Genomic DNA, 19,453 nt, shown 5'->3' with positions numbered 1-19,453 from the left:
GGAAGGGATGCTGCCCAGAAGCACTGAGTGACACCACTTGTTATTACCTGCCGACTACAGGTGGACAGGAAAAAAAGCTAAAAATGGTGGGGGAAGTTGCATTTTAAAATGAGATCTTCAATATGCTTTTCAATACTTCTATTGCCGGCTCCACTGACAATACAAAAATGTACAGCTGCAGCTTTAATTCTCAACCTCTATCACTTTTTGTTGTGCACAGTGTTTTAAAGATTGAGGCAAAACTCAAAACTCAGTAGAGGAAGCTGCTCAATTACCAAGCTGCTTCACACGTCAGAGCCTCAAATGTGCATTTGTCAAATATTTGTTGCCTTTGAACAACCTGGAATGAAGGAGAATCACTGAGACATTCATTTCTTCTCTCTTTGGAGGTCTGGAGAAAATTAAGGACACATTTTCTAATTTTGAGGGGACTTGGCTGTGCCCTGTGCTACAGCATTAGTCTTAGTCATTAGTCTCTCTATTAAAAAAAGAAAGAGAGAGAGACAGAGAAGGAGGGAGAGCAAGGGACATATCCAGAACTGGACTTGACCTGCTGCTGGTTTTGGGGACCAAAGAGAGTTGTTTGTTCTTCAATCAGAAATGTGAGAGGATGAGCTGGAGATGATGGCCACATGTTCAGCAGTAGGAAGTACACTGACTGTGTGACCACTTCAATGTGGAGGTCCAAACTTGGCTATTCAAATAGCTCGAGATCCAAATACCCAAATCAATCCTTTGTGATTTCCATACTACTGAGCCCACTACTGGGAGGTATGTTGCTGAAGTGAAGTGCTGGGGGAGCTTTTCACTGTGGTCTACTTAGAGAGGACATAATAATCTAAAATGCTTTACTGAACTCTGCTGCTGGTGGGAGACTGCATGGTTTCTTTGCTTGCCCTGATCTCTGCCCTCCACTGACCACAAACCCTCCCTCTAGAATGCTGACAGGCACAAGGCATCAGCCACCTCTCTAGGAAGCCTGTCCCAGTATGTGACCATCTTCATAGTAAATAAATGCTTCCCAATGCCTGGTCTGACCTTCCCTGGTACAGCTGTGTGCCATTCCCTTGCATCCTGCCATTGATTCCCAGGACCAGAGCCCAGCACCTCTGTCTGCTTCCCCTCCTCAGGGAGCTGTGGAGAGCAATCAGGTTGTCTCTTGGCCTCCTCCATCCTGGACAGCCCAGTACCTTCAGCTGAGGTCCATCTAGTTGACAGTATCTATTGCTAAGTCAGGGCTTCAAGGAAGCATTATCAAAATGGCAAAAATATTAAGAATAATAATACCTTTCTACATTCAGTGAGAGCTAAGGACACAATTCCCTCAGTGATCACAAGGGATGCTTGCTTCCACTGTTTTTTAGTAGAGCAGAAAGCTGTTGTGTAGTGTGGGAAAAGAACTGTACAAATTACACTCATCACGCAGAACTGCAAAAGCCAGGAGATGTGCCTGCAGGATAAGCAGCACTGTTCAATCCTGATTAGACATGGTGAAACAGCAATCCTGGAGAGCTCCCTCACTACCTCTTCCATGAATAGGGGCACAGAGCCTCACCCACAGGCTGAAAGAGACCTCCAGGGGACTGGAGTCAGGAGTGGGGAATAGAACTTTTACCTTCTGTTGTGTATCGCTTTTGGGCAAGGGTTGCAGCAGGGTTTGAGCCTGCCCGTTTGCAGTTTCTGCTATAGCTGATGCTGGTGTGTGTCTTCCTCCTCCTATCTTTCTATTTCTTAAATACTTAAATACTCATTTCTGCACTTAAGGATGCATTTGGTGCCAGTCTGTCATGTCTGAAGTGCAGGTGGCACGTGCTGCTCACACAGATAACTTCTGCTGGACAGAAGCCTTTGATTTGTCACAAGGCAGCCATCTCTCTCAGGTGGGAAAAAGGGGCAACAACAAGAAAAAAAGCCTTTAGATTTCTTTTGAAAGATTAAAATGAGAATAATAAAAACAGCTTCTCTTGTACCAGCAAGTAGGTCTGTCTGTTGTTGCAAAACTCCAGCTCACGGAATTTACTTGATGGTGCAAGTGCTTTATGTTGTAAGGGCTTTTCTCCAATGGGAAATGAAATCGTGTACAACAAAACGTAAATCAGAGCTTAGGCTTAGCACAAAGTCCTTTACCAGCCCATAAAAGCTGCGAGGATGACATACACTTCCATGCAGAAGGGCAGTGTTGTACAAGTAATAGATTCCCTATAGCCTCTGTTTTGAAGACCAGTGTCTTATATAAATGTGATTCGCATTTTATGAGCCTGCAGGTGCCAGGAAAGCTAATTTGTGGCATGCTGTAGGGAAGAAATCAGATCCTAAGCCACTTTGGTAGCCAAGGGACGTTGTGTGTGTGTCCTAAGCTCCTCCTGATAGCATCCCCTGGACAGCCCAGTTGTCTGTCACCTATTTGACTTGAGTGCATTACGCCTGCAAATGGATTTGCTCCCTGTGTGCTGCCAGCCCACTTGTATCCTCACTGCCTTACTGCTGCAAGTCAGGACACCCTGCCAGCCAGGGATGGAGCAGCAGCTGTGCCGCTGGGGCAATGTGCTGCAGGAGAGCATCTGAAAAAGCCAAGGGGAGGCCCAGGCACAGGGAGAGGGGTTGTGCACATGAGAACTCTCTTCTTGACCAGTCCTGAAGCTTGGAGCCACCTAAAAGATTGGGGTTTGAATTGGCTTTTTGAGCACAGATGACTGGGGAAAAAATTGACTCTTCAGGCCATGCCTTGAAATACCCCAATTTGCCACTACACTAAGCTAAAAGCACTCCTGGAGTGCATAGGGGAGTTTTGCTCTAACATCTCTCTGTTTGTCACAGCTTTCATAGGATCATAGAATCACAGAACCAGCCCATCCCCACCATGCCCACTAACACATCCCTCAGGACCACATCCACACAGTTCTTGACCACCTCCAGGGTCAGTGACTCCACCTGCTCCATAGACAGCCTGTGCCAATGCTTTGCTACAATACCATTCACCAGATGCAGAGGGTGAACAATTCCATCCTTATTTCTCCATAATGGAGTCTGTCTCATGCACACTTTACAGAATGCACTGATATACATTAAACACAGAAAGCCACAGCCCATCAGCAATGTCCAGTTATACTGACTGCTTCCTGTTGCTCCATGTCACATCAACCTGTAAAATCAGCACTTGCTAAGACTTTTGGTGCCAGCTGCAGTGCTGGCAGTGCCCACACACTCAAGGACCCAGGTGGGGACAGAACTTCAGGTGAAGCTGAGATCCCTTCTTGGGGCTTTCAGCCCCTTCTGCTGACATGGCCCTCTAGAGTGTCCATCAGAGTCTTTCAGCATTGAGTTTTCCACACTCTTACACTAGTTGCACGTTTGTCTGCAGTTATTAAGAATAACTTGAAATGGTTTATCCCTACCAACAACAATGCATGCAGTATAAGGCTAAAGTACAAATAACTTCAGAGAAGGCTAAATCATTATTTTCGCAATATTCGCGAGGTTGAAAGTTTGCATTCACAGTAAATCCCATTGTAACATCAATGTCCTTTCAGGATTTTTCACAGACATTTTTCCCTTCCTTCCCTCCCTCCTAGCCATTGAGTGGCTAGCAGTGCCACTCAATGCAGCTATAAACCAACGGCCCCCATTAATTGGTGAAAAGGCAGAGCCAGGAACAAGCGCTTTTTGACATAATTAAAGCTGACACCGCCTACCTCCATTCCTGGAAAAAGTACGAGTGGGTTTTCATTAGAATAAGTAAATACAGATAGAGTTCACTCTGAAGAGTTGTCTTTGTTACAAACAAAACCCTCTAGTTAGTACAGGGAGTCTGGAGCAGGACTGAATTCACACCGATTTCAAAGCCCCTCTCATATTTAATTTATAAACTGATGATTAATTCAGTGATTAGCTAATTCGCTTGCAGTGATTAATTTAATTCATGTCTTCAGGCTAATGTTAGGAAAGAAAAAACCCCAGCTCAGACAGATGCACATCAATGTCCTTGTGATTAAAAAATGATAACGTAATGCCCCAGAGAGTAAAGGAAAAAAGAAAGATTGAGCAAATCAGTGGCACAATTAGTTGTAAGGTCTCACTTAAGCTGCAGCGGTATTTTTTAGCTGTGATGTTTAAACGTGTCAGTTACTCTAATGATCAGTGGTTTGAAAGACGAATCTAAGGGTCCTTCACTGTAGCTTTCCACTGTGTATTTGGAGAATGGTGCTGCTTTCGAGCAGTCCCCCAGCTCTGCTTTTCTGACACTTGCTGTGCCAGCTGCCTGCCAGCTAGCCTCCCTTCCAGCAGTGTCTCCCTCATCCTTCACCAAACTCTTTGATGACAGTGCTCGGTACTTCTTGAATCCAGGCTGCTTTTTTCTGTTTTCAGTACGACTGTCATCACATTTTGACGCATCACGCAATAGGGATGATTTGGAGGACTTCTCTGTTTTAGACAAATTGGTCTCCTTGGGGACAGAATTGCTTTTAGATTCTACACCATCATTTGGCAATACAGTTCGATAGCTCTCAGAGCCTTCTTTTCCTGAGCTATCAATGCTGTGCTTCCCTATCTTATCTGAAGGCTGTCGCTGGTATTCCTCTGCTCCCCAGGGCCCACTCTTCTCTGTACTACCAGTTCTATCCATAATTTTTTTATCAGATGGTGGTGTTGATGGTTTCTTTTTGGCTGTAACATTCTTCTCTTGGCGCTTCAACAACAGATCTGGGGATGAGGACTGACGCATCCCAGGACCTGGATCTTTGCTTTTATCCTTTACAGCCTTTGCGTCAGGCTTTCTAAAACCTTCAGTTCCAGTTTCTTTTTTCTCTTCCCCTGGAGTCTTTTTCCCAGGCTTTGCTGGTTTACTCAAGGGATGTAACTGCTGTTTCCCAGAGCGCTGGTGTTCATCATCCTCTTTTGCAACCTTTGTTTTGGGTGGCATGACATCCCCTGCTACTGAAGTCTTCTGCTTCCTATCTCCTGAAGAGTTTTTTTCTTTGAAATTCACCCCTCTGTTTGAAGGAGGTGTCAGGAGCTTCTCAGAATTTGGCTCTTCATCTTTTTCTTTAACATTAGTTTCAGGCTTCTTAAAGCCTTCGGTAGCTGATGTTTGTTGCTTTTGATCTGGAGAATGCTTTTCTTGGGGCAAAACCTCTGTCTCTGATGATACTGATCGGTACTTCCTGGGACGAAGAAATTTCTTCTTCTCTTTTGCATTGCTATCAGGCATTGTGAAACCCTCAGAACTTTTTTGCTGTTTTTCTCCTCCTGGAATGTTTTTCCCAGGCTTTGCTAATTTATTTGAAAGAGGTAACTGGTGCTGCCCCCGGTGGTGGTGTTCATCATCATCCCCTGTTACAGCCTTTGTTTCAGGTGACCGGACATCCTCTGCTTCTGGTGCCTTTTGCTTCTTCTCTGCTGAAGAATTTCTTTCCTGAGGTCTCTCCAGTGTGTTTGAAGAAGGTGATTGGGGCTTCTCAGAGGTGTGTTTAGTCTTTTTTTCTGCCAACTTAGTTTCAGGCTTCGCAGAGTCACCTGATGCTGTTTTTTGCCGTGTGTCTAGAGGAGAGAATTTCTTGTCTCGCTTTACCAGAGGACTTGATGATGGCATTTGATTTTTAGGATCGTATGAAGTATTTCTCTCTCCTTCAAAACTCTTTTCCTGCTGCATTGTATTATCTTTCATATCTCGAAAGGTATTCTCCTCATCACTGGTCTTATCATCATACCTTGCTGTATTTCTTGGCAGTGCTGAATAATCCTTGAAGTTCAACTTTATGTGTCTCTTTCCCGCAGTGTCATTTGTGCGTCTCGTTGGTTCACTTGACAAGGACAGCTGGTGTTTCTCATTATTGCTGCAGATGTTTCCATCTACTGTCATATCATGTTCACGTTTAATGAAATCTTTAGAAGGTGTTAGGCACTTCAAACCGTGCCCAGAACTTTTCACTCCTTGAATGTTGGTGTCATGCTCTGAGGGAGGTAACTGGGATGTTTGAGGACTATGAGCATTCTTCCCACTTGAAAAGTCATGATCGTGATCCATCAAATCACTTGGTGTTGATACTTGTTGCTGCTCAAATTTATTCAAGACATCTAGCTCTTCCCTCTCCTCTGTCTCCATCCTATCATTGTCATGCTTCGTGTCATTGTTTGAGGACAAGGGCTTATACTTTTCATGTTTGGAGACATTATCAGTACCTTTTGCACACTTCTTTTGGCCTGACACCAATTCAGATGAAGGAAACAGGTTCTTTTCCAGCATATCACTTCCTTGCTTCAGACTATCATCTGAAATCTGTGTTTGATTCTTCTCCAAGAGTAACAGGGGATTTCTTGCTAGCACAGTTTTATTTGCATGTTTTCTCATCTTCTTAGTTGAAAATGAAAGACAGTTCTCAGGACTCTGACAAGTAATTGTCTCTTCAGCTGCAGCATATTCGTTTTCTGTTGAGTTATTTGGGGACAATGGTTGGTTATTAAAATCACAGGCAGTTTTCTTATCCACTGCAGCATTGTTTTCATGGACTGCTGACTCATCTGAAAAGGGTGGTGGATGCTTCTCAGAGCCACAATTGGCATATTCATCATCTACACCACCAGCTCCTGGTGTTACCAGACCAGTAGGTGGAAGGGCTGGGGGATTTCCAAGTGTGTAATGGGTTCTTTGTCCTACAGTCCCGCTCATTAGTGTTGTTACAGGGTTTGATGAAGGTGACAGCCATACTTCATCAGGCCATGGCAGCTCATCTGCAGCGGTCTCTTCAGATTCAATGAAATTGTTAGATGGTTTGTAACATGTCTCCAGGTCAGTGAAGGTACTCCTGTCCAGGACTCCATTGTTCGAAGGACTCATCACCTCATTTGAAGAAGGTAACTGGTCCTCCCCAAGATCCTCATCTACAAAGAACAATTTGTGCCTCAGAAACTCATCTGGCAAAGGACCTTCTTTCTTATCCCAGTCAGAAGGGATGTGCTCTTCTGCAGCACCAGATTTCTGCTCCTGGAGATCACTTGAGGAGAGTGTGGGTTTGGTCTGATTTGCATCTGGATTTGATATCTCAGCATTGGAATTCATGAAGTGATTTTGTGGGCTGGGCATTTGAGGTGGCTGCTGCTGCTTGGTTTGGGGTTCATTTTGCATTTGGCAGTTGGGTGTTTTATTCTCTTGTTCTTTTGTAGCTGAGATATCACTATAGTTTTTGCTAGAAGTAGAGTACATTTTGTCTTCACTATGATATTTCTCTCCTTTTTTGTCTTCCTTGGAACCTTTGCCTTTTAAACCTGGTGCCTCTTTTTGAACTGCTGGTGGCCTTTTCTTGGCAGCTTGTGTTACACGGCTAAGGTATTGATCCTGCATTGGAGGCTCAATTTCACAAAGTGCTGGATCTCCTGGAGAGTAAAACGGCAGGGTGTTTTCCAGTACTTTCTGCTCTGGGAAATATTTTTGGCCTGCAAAGAAAGGATCCTTTTCTGGCTCTGTCAAATCTTGGTCAGCTTCCTCCAAACTGTATACATGCATAATTATTTTGGGAATCTCACCTGTTTTAGTATCCTGAGGACTTGGTTCACTGGATCCTTCAGTTGTGCTAGAGTAAGGTACATTAGAAGGTGGGCTGTCATCCTTGACACCTTGCACATCCTTGGTAGTCCTCATTAGTGAAGATGTATCAGGCCCAGCTGACAATTTATTCCTATCGCAGTCTAGATTATGTTCAGTTGAGAGAACATCACAGTCTGCAAGGGCTTTATTTTTACAGATGGAAAAAGAGCCATCTAGACTAGGATTGAAATGAGGTCTTTGCTTTGAGGAATCTGTATTGGTCTGAGCACTGTCGTTTGCATCAGGCATCTCTTTGGGTGCCACTGGTTCTTCTTTGTCCTCCATTTCCTCTGCTGCATGTAGTGGTATTTTGTTCTCACCAGGCTTTCTCTCAGAATTCCCCTTTTCCTTCAGCCCTGTGTTGTGATCACAAGGTTGCATCGTGGCGTTATTTTTTGACCAACTCCATGGATGGTTAATTTCGGTAGCCATGCTGAGTCTGGGCACTGGCACCATGGAGCACACTAAGTACTGGGACTCTGGACTGTTTATGTCTGTGGCTGCCAGTGCTGCCATGCGCAGTACTCTGACCTCTGGCTTACGGATAGCTTTTCTGCTTGTGAGGGTTTTCGTCTTTTTCTCACCTTTGCGCAAGAGCGATGCTTTCACCTCTGTGGCTGAACAGAGGGAGCTTTGCTCAAACTGCTCCTTTAGCTTGGACAGGACTGAGCTCCTGTTTACTATTTTCGGCAAGCTGCTGTTTGGTCCTTTCTTTTTCCAGATGGGAATTTTTTCCTTGTCTTCTTTTTCTTCGGCAGCCAAAAATTTCTTCAAAATGTTCTTCACTGTATTTTTCCCACTCATGCTTCCCCACCTGACTCTCTCAGTGGGCACCGTGTCTTCACCCTCTTCTGCTGCCTTTCCATCTCCTCTTCTCTCTAACTTGTTGCTAGCCCATAGCCTCTCTTTAATGACCAATTTACCAACTTCTCTTCTTTTTTTGACATAAGGCTCGCGATTGTTGTTCAGAAATCTGGACCGCAGGAGCTGGAATCGGGTAGGGTAACGGCCCCTGTTTGAGTCTGGAGATGACTGTTTGCAACTCACCTGGTTTTCTTTACCTTCCTCCCATTTTGTCCTCTTGCTTCTGAGCTGCGGGTCGCAGGCGGCAAGCTCAGTGACGTACAGCAGCAGGCTGCTGAGGACAGCAAAGGCCCCTTGCTCTGTCACCATCCTATTGAGCTTCTTCTTCAGCACCAAAGGGTCTATCAGCATCTTATCTCCACAAGAGTTACTGCTTTTGGTGCTGCACAAGAGAAAACACGCATATTCTTTTCAAGTTGTCAACATTGCTGCTACCTTCTCATTTTGCTTTAGTGGCATGCTACCGTGCATAAAATGGAAAAAAGTACTTAAACTTATAAATTCTCAAGAGAGTCATCATTAGTGGCCTGTTAAAAAGCATGCAGAGTGCTTTACAAGCTTTGTGAGGCATTGTGTAGCAGGAGCGTGCAGAGCTTCACAGCCCCTGTGGCACCATTGGCTGTTCCCTCTGCACTTTGTGGCAAGTGGGAGCACTCAAGTGAATGAGCAACAGTAGCTGGGGTGACCACATCTCTTCTGTGCCCCCCCTTGATCTAATTTGGTATTAAAGTGTCCAAATGCAAGGGCAACATCAAAGATATTTTCCACTCCTGCTTAGTAAAGTGTTGGTAAGGATAAATACGTTGAAGACGCAGCTGGCAAGAGAACATCGTTCTGCCTCTGGGTTATAAAAACAGGCTCTCAAAAAGACTCAAACGATTAAAACCAGTACAAGCAGTTCAGAATTATGCTCTTAAATCTGCTTTCCGAAAGGGTACGGGCACACAGGGTCAGCATCACCTGACTTAACAATAACCCTGGCGATGTCATTTGACTGCAAACCCCCTTAATCTGGAGCAAGAAGGCTGATATGTTGGACCTACACTTGAGATATTGAAGAATCAGGCTCTTGGACAGCTGGGGATTTAGGCAATGCTTTAATTGGTATGGATCAGTTACTAAATAAAATACTGAACTCAGCACAAAAGCTGGAGTGTGAAGTCAATAACAATAGATTGGGTTGGGAGGGGAGAAAGCAAGAGGTGTCAGCTTTCTAACACCAGAAAAATCTGGAAGGTTACTCCATCATGCAGTGAAATAGTTTCACGCACAGAATGCAGCCTGCATACCAGGAGGGTATTAATTTTTATAAGCAGAAGCAGAAGCAGCAGAAGAAATTCTTCCAATTAAACCTATGTGTAGAAAATGGAGAAAGGCTGCATTGGGGAGTGCCTTCCCCGAAAGGTCTAGGAAGCCCCAGCTGTGCCCCAGCACCTGGCACCCTACAAACTCCAAAAGAAACTGGAACCAGCCCCCCCACTGTGACATTGCAGGGGCTGGTTACAAAGTGAGGGGCTGCTCCTCAACCATTCGGGTGATGACATTTGGATTCCACTTGGCTGAGTTTCAAGTGCGTGCACATATTGAAAATTACATCCCTCAGCAATGGGATGAAGTTGCCATCTTGAATGGAAGAAGGTCTATTTATAATGACTTTGTAGATATTTTTAGGGGCCAAGAAAAGAAAAAAAGCATGACAACTGGCATATGTCTAATGTAACAAACAATACTCCATTGGTTTTGATTGGGAAGAACTGCATTTCAACATAGCACAGGTGCTCTCTCCCACGTGCACAATGTGGTAACATCTACCCTATCCCTTACTGAATAAACCAGGGGCTGAAGAAGCAAGGCTGCAGTGTTACATCAAAATCCCCATTTGTAACAACTATGGACATTTTCAAAATTAAAAAATAATAAATAAATAGCAAATTGGAGTATAACTAAGGCTAAAAATATCCTAGTTCACTCTTTCTTCTAGAGCTGGTCTGTCAGGATTTTCACTGAGAGCTTTCCATGGCAGAAGATTGCTCCTGTCCTCCCTAAAAAGTGCCTAGTATGTTCAGAAACACACGCACACATATCAATCATAGTGATTTAAGGTCTCTGATGTCTCAGAACAGCAGCAGAACAGATGCCCTGCTTGCCTCTCCCTACCATACTACTTCAGATACAATAAATATTCACAGTAAAATATGGACTAGCCCAGTTCTCAGCGAGGTCTGCATAGTCAAACTACTATTGCTTGTGAAGGGAAGATCAGATTCTCTGTATTAGGAGTAATTTATGACTTAAGAGCTATGAAATCCATACAACTTCATTAAAATATATTACTTGTGAGCTCTGTTCATGCTTTTCCTTTGATGCTGGTGGTCAGATATAAATTAGTGTGTTTTTATATGTTGCCCTCAGAAACGTAGAATTTATGGGAATATTGCATTGCCTTAAGTACCAAGACATGTTGCATGGGTCGAGTGTTTGATCCGTGTTCACCACCTCAGAGAGGGAGTGTAATGATGGAGGATTTCTCAGGTTTATCAGGTTTGAAGTGTGACCATCATTTTCACTGGGCCGAGACACCACCCCTAGCATTTCTTCATCACCTTTTCTTATTTGCATCCTGCTTTTCTTTTACTGAGTGACCTATCAATGAAATATAATCTCCTTTACATCAACTGCATATTGTCAGCTCTAGTCTCACCTACATCTGGAAGGAATGGAGCAGGTACCTACTGTATGCAGGGGGAACTCCAAACCAGCAGAGACTCTGAAAAAGTCACCTCTGAGTGAATTATGTCACAGGACAAGCTGGCTGCACAGACCCCTCTCTGAGTCTGGGAAATGGCCTGAGGAAGACTTCAGGCTCTTCTCCTGGAGATTTTCATTGTTCTTAAAGCACGTGATGCTGCCTTGACATACTGCCAGCTCTTGGAAGCGCTGCTGTAAGGATGTGGTTTTTGGTGTCTGGAGGACAGTTCACTTGGGCCTCTATAGGAGGCAAGGCCATCTTCAAAAGTGTCTTGCCTTCTTGGCCCGTGAATAATTAAGATACATAAGACAGGCAATTTACTTATTTATTTATAGGTTCTTTGGTGACACTTAGCACAGCAGTGCTGGAGTGGCAACAGCCTGAAATGTTAACGGGCCACAGTGCAACCCTATCCCAGAGGCTGGCCTGTCCTGAGGAAACCTCTGTAGTGGACAATGCCATGTGGCGGAGAGGGGACAGCAAGCACTTTCCTCTGTCCCTGCCAACACCCCAGTGCCCCAACCCACCTTTCTCACTGTGTTAGGGCTCTGGGAGCTGCAGAAAATAGGGTGGGGACATCTTGTAGTGCTTGCTAAAAGCATATGACTGGCAGTAAGGCCTTTTTAGTGTTCTCGATGAAATGGCAGCCAATACATCCCACCCCAGCAAGTGCAGAAATGGTGCTTTGTGAGTTCAGCCCATGTAAACCGTCTTTTAAATTAGATTCTCTTATTTGTCTCTAAAACAAAACCTGGTTCTCATCAGTCTGGACACATGGTGAAGTGGGAACAAAGAAGTTGTTCGCACACTTCATCTTTTTGTGATTCTTTTTTTTTTTTTCAAAGGAAGAGGAAAGGTTGAAGTACTGGAGAAGACCCTACCTGATGCAGGATATGTTATTTTCTTTTCTCTATTGCTGAATTTATTACAACATCATAAACTGTATATACATATACAGCATTATAAGCTAAAAGGAGTGTTTTTAGGAAGTCTTGGTATTCTCTTAAATCAAATGCTACTAACAAAAATGGCCCTTTTTTTTTTAACATATCTCCAAAGCAAGCAAGAAAGCACCTTGCAAAGCTGAGAAGACAAAACATGCTAAAACAACAGTGTTTGAAGTAGCTGGTAGTAAGGAAATCCTTTTCATATGGATATTGTCATGCATGCTGCTATTCATAACAACACAGACCACCTGCTCCTGTTTCTGCCACATAACATCCCAGTGACAATCCCAGCAATTGCTTACATGGAAAAACGAATAGGAAAGTACTTATGTATTTTTAGCTATCTTTTTAAAACACAGTTCAGCAGCTGGAGAAAGATAAGAGAAACCAACACCATGTAGGCAGTCACTAACTGTGAAGATTAGAAAGGGTTATGCAGAACCTCAGTTTCTGAACTTCTGAGGTAAAATATGAGGTTAAACACCAGGTGCTATTTCAGTGCTTAATTCTTTCACATCATTTCACTACGGATTCCAGATTTGTGCCCATGCTGCTGGAATATCAGAATCTCCTTCATCCAGTCCTACTGTTTACAGCTGCATGTAGTTTTTAAATGAATCATGGTTTTCTGGCTTTATTAAGAAAGACAAAGAGAAAATGAAAAGGCAAGAGAAATAAGAAGAGAGAAAGAGAAAGGAAAATAAAGAAAAACAGAAATAAAAAGAAAATAGTGATGGAAGGAGAAGGGAAAAGGGAAGGAGAAGGAAGGAGAGGGAAGGGAAGGGAAGGGGAGAGGTATAGAGAGGAAAGAAAAAGGAAAAGGAAAAGAAAAGGAAAGGAAAAGGAAAAAAAGAAAAAAGAGTAGTTGTAACAGTTTTATTTCCAGGGGTTCTGTTTCTCAGACTTGTGAAATGTATCACAGCCTGACTGTTGACCTATTACAACTGCTTGAAGACCTCAGCCAAAAATTCAGATACTGATACAGCAACATATAATCTCTTCAGTCTAAAAATAAATTATGAAGTTTAGGAAATAGTGTAAGATTCATTTATTTACAAATATTCCAGCCAGTTGTACTGTTAAAAAAGTTTGCTCTGAAAACTGAAGAATGACAAAAGTACAGTTCAGAAATTTTGGACGCAGATGATTTGCTTATCCTTAGGGGTATTTTTAGTGTTGGCTTTTCCTTTTCTGGAAGCTTGTAATGTAACAATACCTTGCACCACTGTGCTGATGCGAGGATCAGTGGTTCATTAAAGGATAATCCGTGAGATAGTAGATTTACAAGTGTCACAGACACATTAGATTTGAGAACATGGTAAAACAGCAGTGGTGAAAGGATTGTCAAGAATACAGAGAATATTCCCATAAGTGGGCACTACCATTAGTTCTGCAAGAAAGCATTAGTTCTCAGAATTAATTTTGTGTGTGTAATTACTGCTCACAGCTGTTTAGAAAGTGGTATTATAGCAAGTTAGACTGAAATCAGTCAAAAGTTTTTATTGATTTTTTTCCATTTGAGATTATCTCACGGGCTTAGGCAGCAATATTTATATTCAAAAATCCCTACATCTGTAAAAAAAACCCACAAACACTGTAAATACCTAGTTGTTCTTCAGTTATTCAGCTATCTTCACTTGCACACAATCTACATACATCCTTTCAGATTAACTCTCAGCTAATTCCTTCATCATTAAAGTTGGACAGTTATCTACAGGATTTGATATAGTCTTTATAGAAAGAGAAAATGGCAGAGACAGTTTTACTTTTCCTCCATGGACAGTCGGTAAAGGTTCTCGCCCAAGTACTCTAGCCTCTCTCTTTGCTCAAGATCCTGGTACATGCCCTTAGGAACCTTGCTCAGGCCGTACACCAGCCCATAGAGGCAGCCAGCAATAGATCCCGTCGCTGCACTTTCTCCTGTGGGTTCAAGCACAGATGCAAATTTCTCTTAGGGTCACCTTTAAGTACACAACTACAGCCTGTAAAGCACAGGGGCAGAAGTACAAAGCCACTAATGGAAGGGACATGATGGCTGCGCTGTGTTAGTCCCAAAGGCTTGTGAGATGCCATGCCTAGGAAGGTATCACCAAGCCCACATACAGCAATGCTTCTGTGATGTGTGCTTCTGAGCTAAGGCTGGTCTCTACATCTCCTGGCCCCCACGGTACCTTTTCCCACACGTTCATCTGATCATTTTTAGAATGTATGTGGACTTTTAGGATTCACAGCATCCTTTCTCAGTGTTTGAAAGGAGCACCTCCTTTGATCTGTTTCAGAGTTTTCACCCACTTTTTGAACTTGGTACCCCCTAGTTCTAGTGTGGAAGAGACTACAAAAGGTTGCCAGAGGCAGAGGCATGGCCAGCAGAGTGGACAAGATCATCCCTGGCAGCACAGATTGACTGCTTATTTTGGCTGGGGAAAACGCACTGCAACCCAACAGCTTTTGCAAGCAGATAGCCATTATTAAGAAAAGGGAGGGAAGAGTAACTGCAGCAGTCTCTGCCACATGGCAAACACCATAGAATCATAGAAATTGGTTGGAAGGGGACCTTAAAGATCATCCAGTCTCAACCCATTGCCATGGGCAGGGCTGCCCTCCATCTGTTCAGGCTGCCCAGGGCCCCATCCAACCTGGCCCTGAGCACCTCCAGGGATGGGGCACCATAGCTTCTCTGGGCAGCTATGCCAGCACCTCATCACCTTCAGTGGTTGGTGACATCTATGCTCTAGATTGGAGAGTGTGCCTAACAACACAGCAAAGCACTACATATGATTTAAACCATCCAACCATGTTAAGCAGCAACAACATTGCTGTGCCTGCAGGTTTTTGCTGGCTGGGCTCTACAGTGAGAGGCTGTCAGCTTCCACCACTGTGACACGGCAAAGGCGGACACAGGTGTTTTTGTGCTGGGATCATTGCCCATATCTGCCCTGGCCCTGGTGACAGTAAGAGAATTACTTTGTGAAAAGCCATGAAAATAATTTATTGCGTGCCTCTATGATTTATCTGTCTGGCACTTGATTGGGCACTGTACCATTTTTCTCCCTTACTTGACTTCACTATATGCAGTTAAAATGTGGCTTTGCTAAAGGTGCTAGTATTCTGGCAGGGTAAGATGCCAACCCTTTACTAAGTTATAGTAGATTTACTTTTCATTCAACTCTGGCAAAATCATAGGACTCAGATGAAGTAACATTTGACAAGGACTATAAGCAGCTTGCATGGCAGCTGCTGCTAAAAGAATTTTTGATGGTCCAGGGAGGCTGTGGAATTTCCTCCTTGGTTCTGTGATGGTGTAAAATCAGGTGATGTAGAAATAATCAGCGGCACAACAGAGTGGTCAATAGCAGCCATTCATGAGTGGGAGGTCACGAAACACAGTGGGGAAAGGGGGCTGGGAGCCGTGGCAACGTCCTCACCTCCGTGGAACATGGAGCGGTTGCAGAGCTCTGTCCAGTCCCCGCCGCACCCCAGCAGGGCATCGTAGGCGATCATTGGGGCATCGTGGCCCCGTCTCCCACCCCGACCTTCAGAACTCCATCTGCGGTATGTCTGCAAGACAGATGGAGGCATCAGGGTGGAGAAGTGGAAAGGAGGATGTGCACTGCATCTCACTTGCCTACCCTGTCCCTGTGTCCTAGGAGTCGCAAGAAGGCATTTCCTACTCTTGAGCTTTTCTTCTCTAGGCCTGTTTCACAGTGAGAAGATTGCTGGCCCATCAACAAGGGGAAGCATCCTACCAACTGCTGACAATTTTGCATGGGTGTATCCAGTAAATGGGCATCTGCACTTTCTGCTGATGACTGAGTACAAAATGACTTCTTTCATATTCTATCGTAGAATCATAGAATGGCCTGGGTTGAAAAGAACCACAATGATCATCTAGTTTCAACCCCCTGCTATGTGCAGGGTTGCCAACCACCAGACCAGGCTGCCCAGAGCCACATCCAGCCTGGCCTTGAATGACTCTAGGAATCCACATCCTCCTTGGGCAGCCTGTTCCAGTGTGTCACCACCCTCTGTGTGAAAAACTTCCTCCTAGGCTCTGCTGCACTCCTGGTCTCCCTGATGGCTGGTCCCTTCTGGAAGCAGCACATCTCTTCTAGGAACAGAGGCCACCATGCCCACAGCAAGTCAAGGCACTAGGAAGGATGCAGAGAAACTTGGCAGGCCAGGGACATGGTGAGCCAAGAACGCTAAGAAGTAGATGAAGACAGATTCTTATTTCACACCCTACAAGTCCTTATTCTTTAAAAATTAGGGTTGGAGAGGGTTTATATCATCAGTCCTTCTTCTGCCTTTGGGAAATATTTTCAACTTCTCTTGTCACATGTATGCAAATGTTTCTACTTGCCAACTTTTAGATGGAGGTTGAAGAAGCTCTGATTGAGAATTTCTTTAGGGACCCAATTTCAGACTGCGTTAATTCAGGTCACTTTCTGTGACTTTTTCTTTCTGAACCTTTCTCTCACCTTCCCTCGAAAAACAATGAAAAATACTTGCAAACAGAAGAACATTTCTTCCCCAATAGAAGAAGGGAAAAAATTAAAAAGACCACAGTGAGGTTTGCAAAGACAGCTGAATTTTCTCTAGAGAAGTGAGTTGAAGAGAACTGCCCAAAATCCCCAAATGAACTCAAGACTCTGATTAATTTATATTAAAATCATAATTTTCCCTTAATGGGAATTGGCAGCTTTAGTTCCCGGAGCTTTAGTTGCATCATGATAAGTCAGCTGTAGCTGTTTTCCTTTCACATGGCTTCTACAGTGTGTATGAACGTAAGCACGTCTATCTACTCACTTCCACCTCAGCCAGTATATACTCAGTGACGGTTTATCTGCACGGATGTTAAACTGAGTAATCCAGCTTCACTTCGTTCTCTTTTTTTTCAGACTAGAGACAGCAGCTGCTTATTCTGCTCTCTGACACGAGCAAACTTTATAGCCTTATTCCTGCAGTTTCCATTCTGGCGGAGCAGCATGGCCACAGGTGCAGCACTGCCAGTGCAAGTGCACTGACTGTGGAAGCGCTATTCTGGGCCAGCAAGCCAGCATCTCAAGTTTCTCTCCATTTAGCCCACACTATCGCTGATGTTCTGCGCACATCTGATGTCACCTCGCTTTGCTGGGAATTCCTTACTTGAGGGAGAACACTCCTTGGGATTGATCTGCTCCAAGGCAGAGTTTCTCAAGCTTTTCAAAAGGGCAGAACATTGCATCCTGGTGCAGCTCTGTGATTTGGCAGCAGCCCATCTTCCCTGGGCAAGGGCAGGTGAGAACCCTTACGAGCCCTAAAGGCAATTCCCACATCTCCTTGCTAACAACCCCTGTGGTTGATCATTACAGTCACCTCCTACCAACATCTGATCACCCACCTCATACTTATACATTCAAGAAGAGGTAATTTGGATTTTTTCCCCCTACATTTCTAGTTATCTCCAAATTTAATTTGTACCTACCTGTCTATACAGAATGTGATCTTTGCTGTTTAGCAATCAAAGCACATTTTTTCCTAAAGGGAAATTGCCTTTGCAATATACTCGGATTGGTCCATGCCACATTTGAGCGCTTTGCTTTCACATCTCCTGCAGCTGTATTCTCAGAATGGGGCCTCTTCTCTGGAAGGAACATGCCCATGAGACCTGCTACCAAAAGGGCTACCAGCTATTTGTGCTTTATTCACAAATGCATGCAGAAAGGCCATCCGCTACATCTCTAGAGACAAAATGGTTGGGAGGGAGATGAAAATTAAAGCAGTCCTGGGTAAAAGGCAGGCAAGACAGTCGTCTTCTTGCTTATTCTTTCCATGGCTATAAACATGCTCAGTTTGTGAGCAAAATGGGACTTCTGCCAGACTATGATCTCTGTTTGACGGTACAGTCTGAGAGTCAAGCAACACTTCCTTTCCTGTGCATCAAAATGAACAGCATAGTAGGTCAAATTAATTGGGTTAGGTCCATGAAGATAAGTTTTGTTTCTGCTCTAGGAATTCATTCAGTTCCCTCTTGAAAATGATCATGGGGAGATACCGATCAGTTTAATCTCTCATAAAACCCCGCAAAGACTGCAGCAGAACTAGAAAAAATAAAAAACTAGTAACAAGTTTGTAGCACTGAATCAATAAAATAAAACAGGAAGATTTAGTATTTATATTTAAAGCAGTTTTTTCCACTACCAAGAGTCAATCTAGCTTCCACTGGCACTTTTCACTGCAGAAACAAACATCTAAATATATACAAAGTGTCTTCTCAGAATAGAGCGGTGTTTTTATACTCTGGAAAAAGGGATTGATTTATGGGGAAGGGTGACAAGAACTACATACTTAGTTCTTAGCTGCTAAGTGGACAACATTGAGAGGTGCCAGCAAGTATCAGAGTTGTAAACACCAGGGAAGAGGAGTCATTATTTATCTTGAGTTAAGAAGTTATAACCTGTATTAATAAGGCAAAAGAAAGATCACAGATACTGTAAAACAGTACCACATAAAACACGGTAAAAAAACCTCTTGAGACATCTAAAACTAGCACTGGGGCACTGCTGGTATTTGCAGGTCAGTGCTTAGGAGGGCTGTCTTCTGTTCAAAGGACCTTAGTTCCATTAACCCAGCTCCATTAGGAGGCATTTCTGTGGGACTTGGGCACAGCTCCCTTAGGCTTCAAGGAGGAAAGGCCTCCAGCCTCCTTTTCCACCTCAAATAGCTATGGCTGACAGAGATTCATTTACAAGCTTTATACCCGTGCTGAACATCACCACACCTGACATTAGGACTTCCTTTCCCATTGTAGGAACCTTTAGCACCTCAGGAGTGACTGCAGCTGCTTTTTCCACCCACACCAAGGATGGGAGTTCTTTACACTTTCTTAAAATTTTAGAAGAAAATAAAGACTTTCTCTCTGCTCCAGCACTGGACACATTTGTAAAGTATTGGTGTGTCCCTCTGAAAATACCTCACTCATGGCAAAGCCTTTCTGGGCGTTATCTGAAGTCATGGTTACCTTTTCTCTCTCCTCCGCATCATAGTTGTCTGGAAAGACGGCTTTGTTCTGGTTGTCCTCATTGATTTCTCTCTCCTCCAAGTAAAACTGCCACTTGGCTTCAAAGTAAAACCAGTGCTCCTGATATTCTGAATGCAAAAGAAATTAATGATGTAGTATTTCATCTTGGCAACATTTTCATTTCTACTTAAATAGCTTCTCAAGAAAATGACTGTATTGACTCATCTGAAAATCTGGGTGTTTTGCAGGAACATACATTAAACAGGCATATACACTAAGTATGCATTTTAATATGAGGTGGAACATCCAAT

At 43.7% G+C, this 19,453-nt stretch overlaps 1 protein-coding gene across 1 annotated transcript in view; it reads right to left on the bottom strand.

The window, feature by feature from the left end:
- Positions 1-2,040: 2,040 nt before the first annotated feature.
- The window catches only part of ADPRHL1 (ADP-ribosylhydrolase like 1), a 31,283-nt gene continuing 13,870 nt past the window's right edge, over positions 2,041-19,453 (bottom strand). Inside the window, exons 5-8 of the mRNA XM_031613790.2 lie at positions 19,143-19,270; positions 15,568-15,700; positions 13,909-14,062; positions 2,041-8,828 (exon numbers count right to left, since the gene is read on the bottom strand). Coding sequence (XP_031469650.2) covers positions 4,097-8,828; positions 13,909-14,062; positions 15,568-15,700; positions 19,143-19,270 — 5,147 coding nt within the window. The 3' untranslated portion in view covers positions 2,041-4,096. The remainder of the gene's footprint in view (positions 8,829-13,908; positions 14,063-15,567; positions 15,701-19,142; positions 19,271-19,453) is intronic.

Source organism: Phasianus colchicus, chromosome 1 (genome assembly GCF_987193195.1).
Source record: "Phasianus colchicus chromosome 1, bPhaCol1.hap1.1, whole genome shotgun sequence".
NCBI lineage: Eukaryota > Metazoa > Chordata > Aves > Galliformes > Phasianidae > Phasianus > Phasianus colchicus.
The sequence above is the reverse complement of the archived record's forward strand: the minus strand, read 5'-3'. Positions and strand labels throughout refer to the sequence as shown.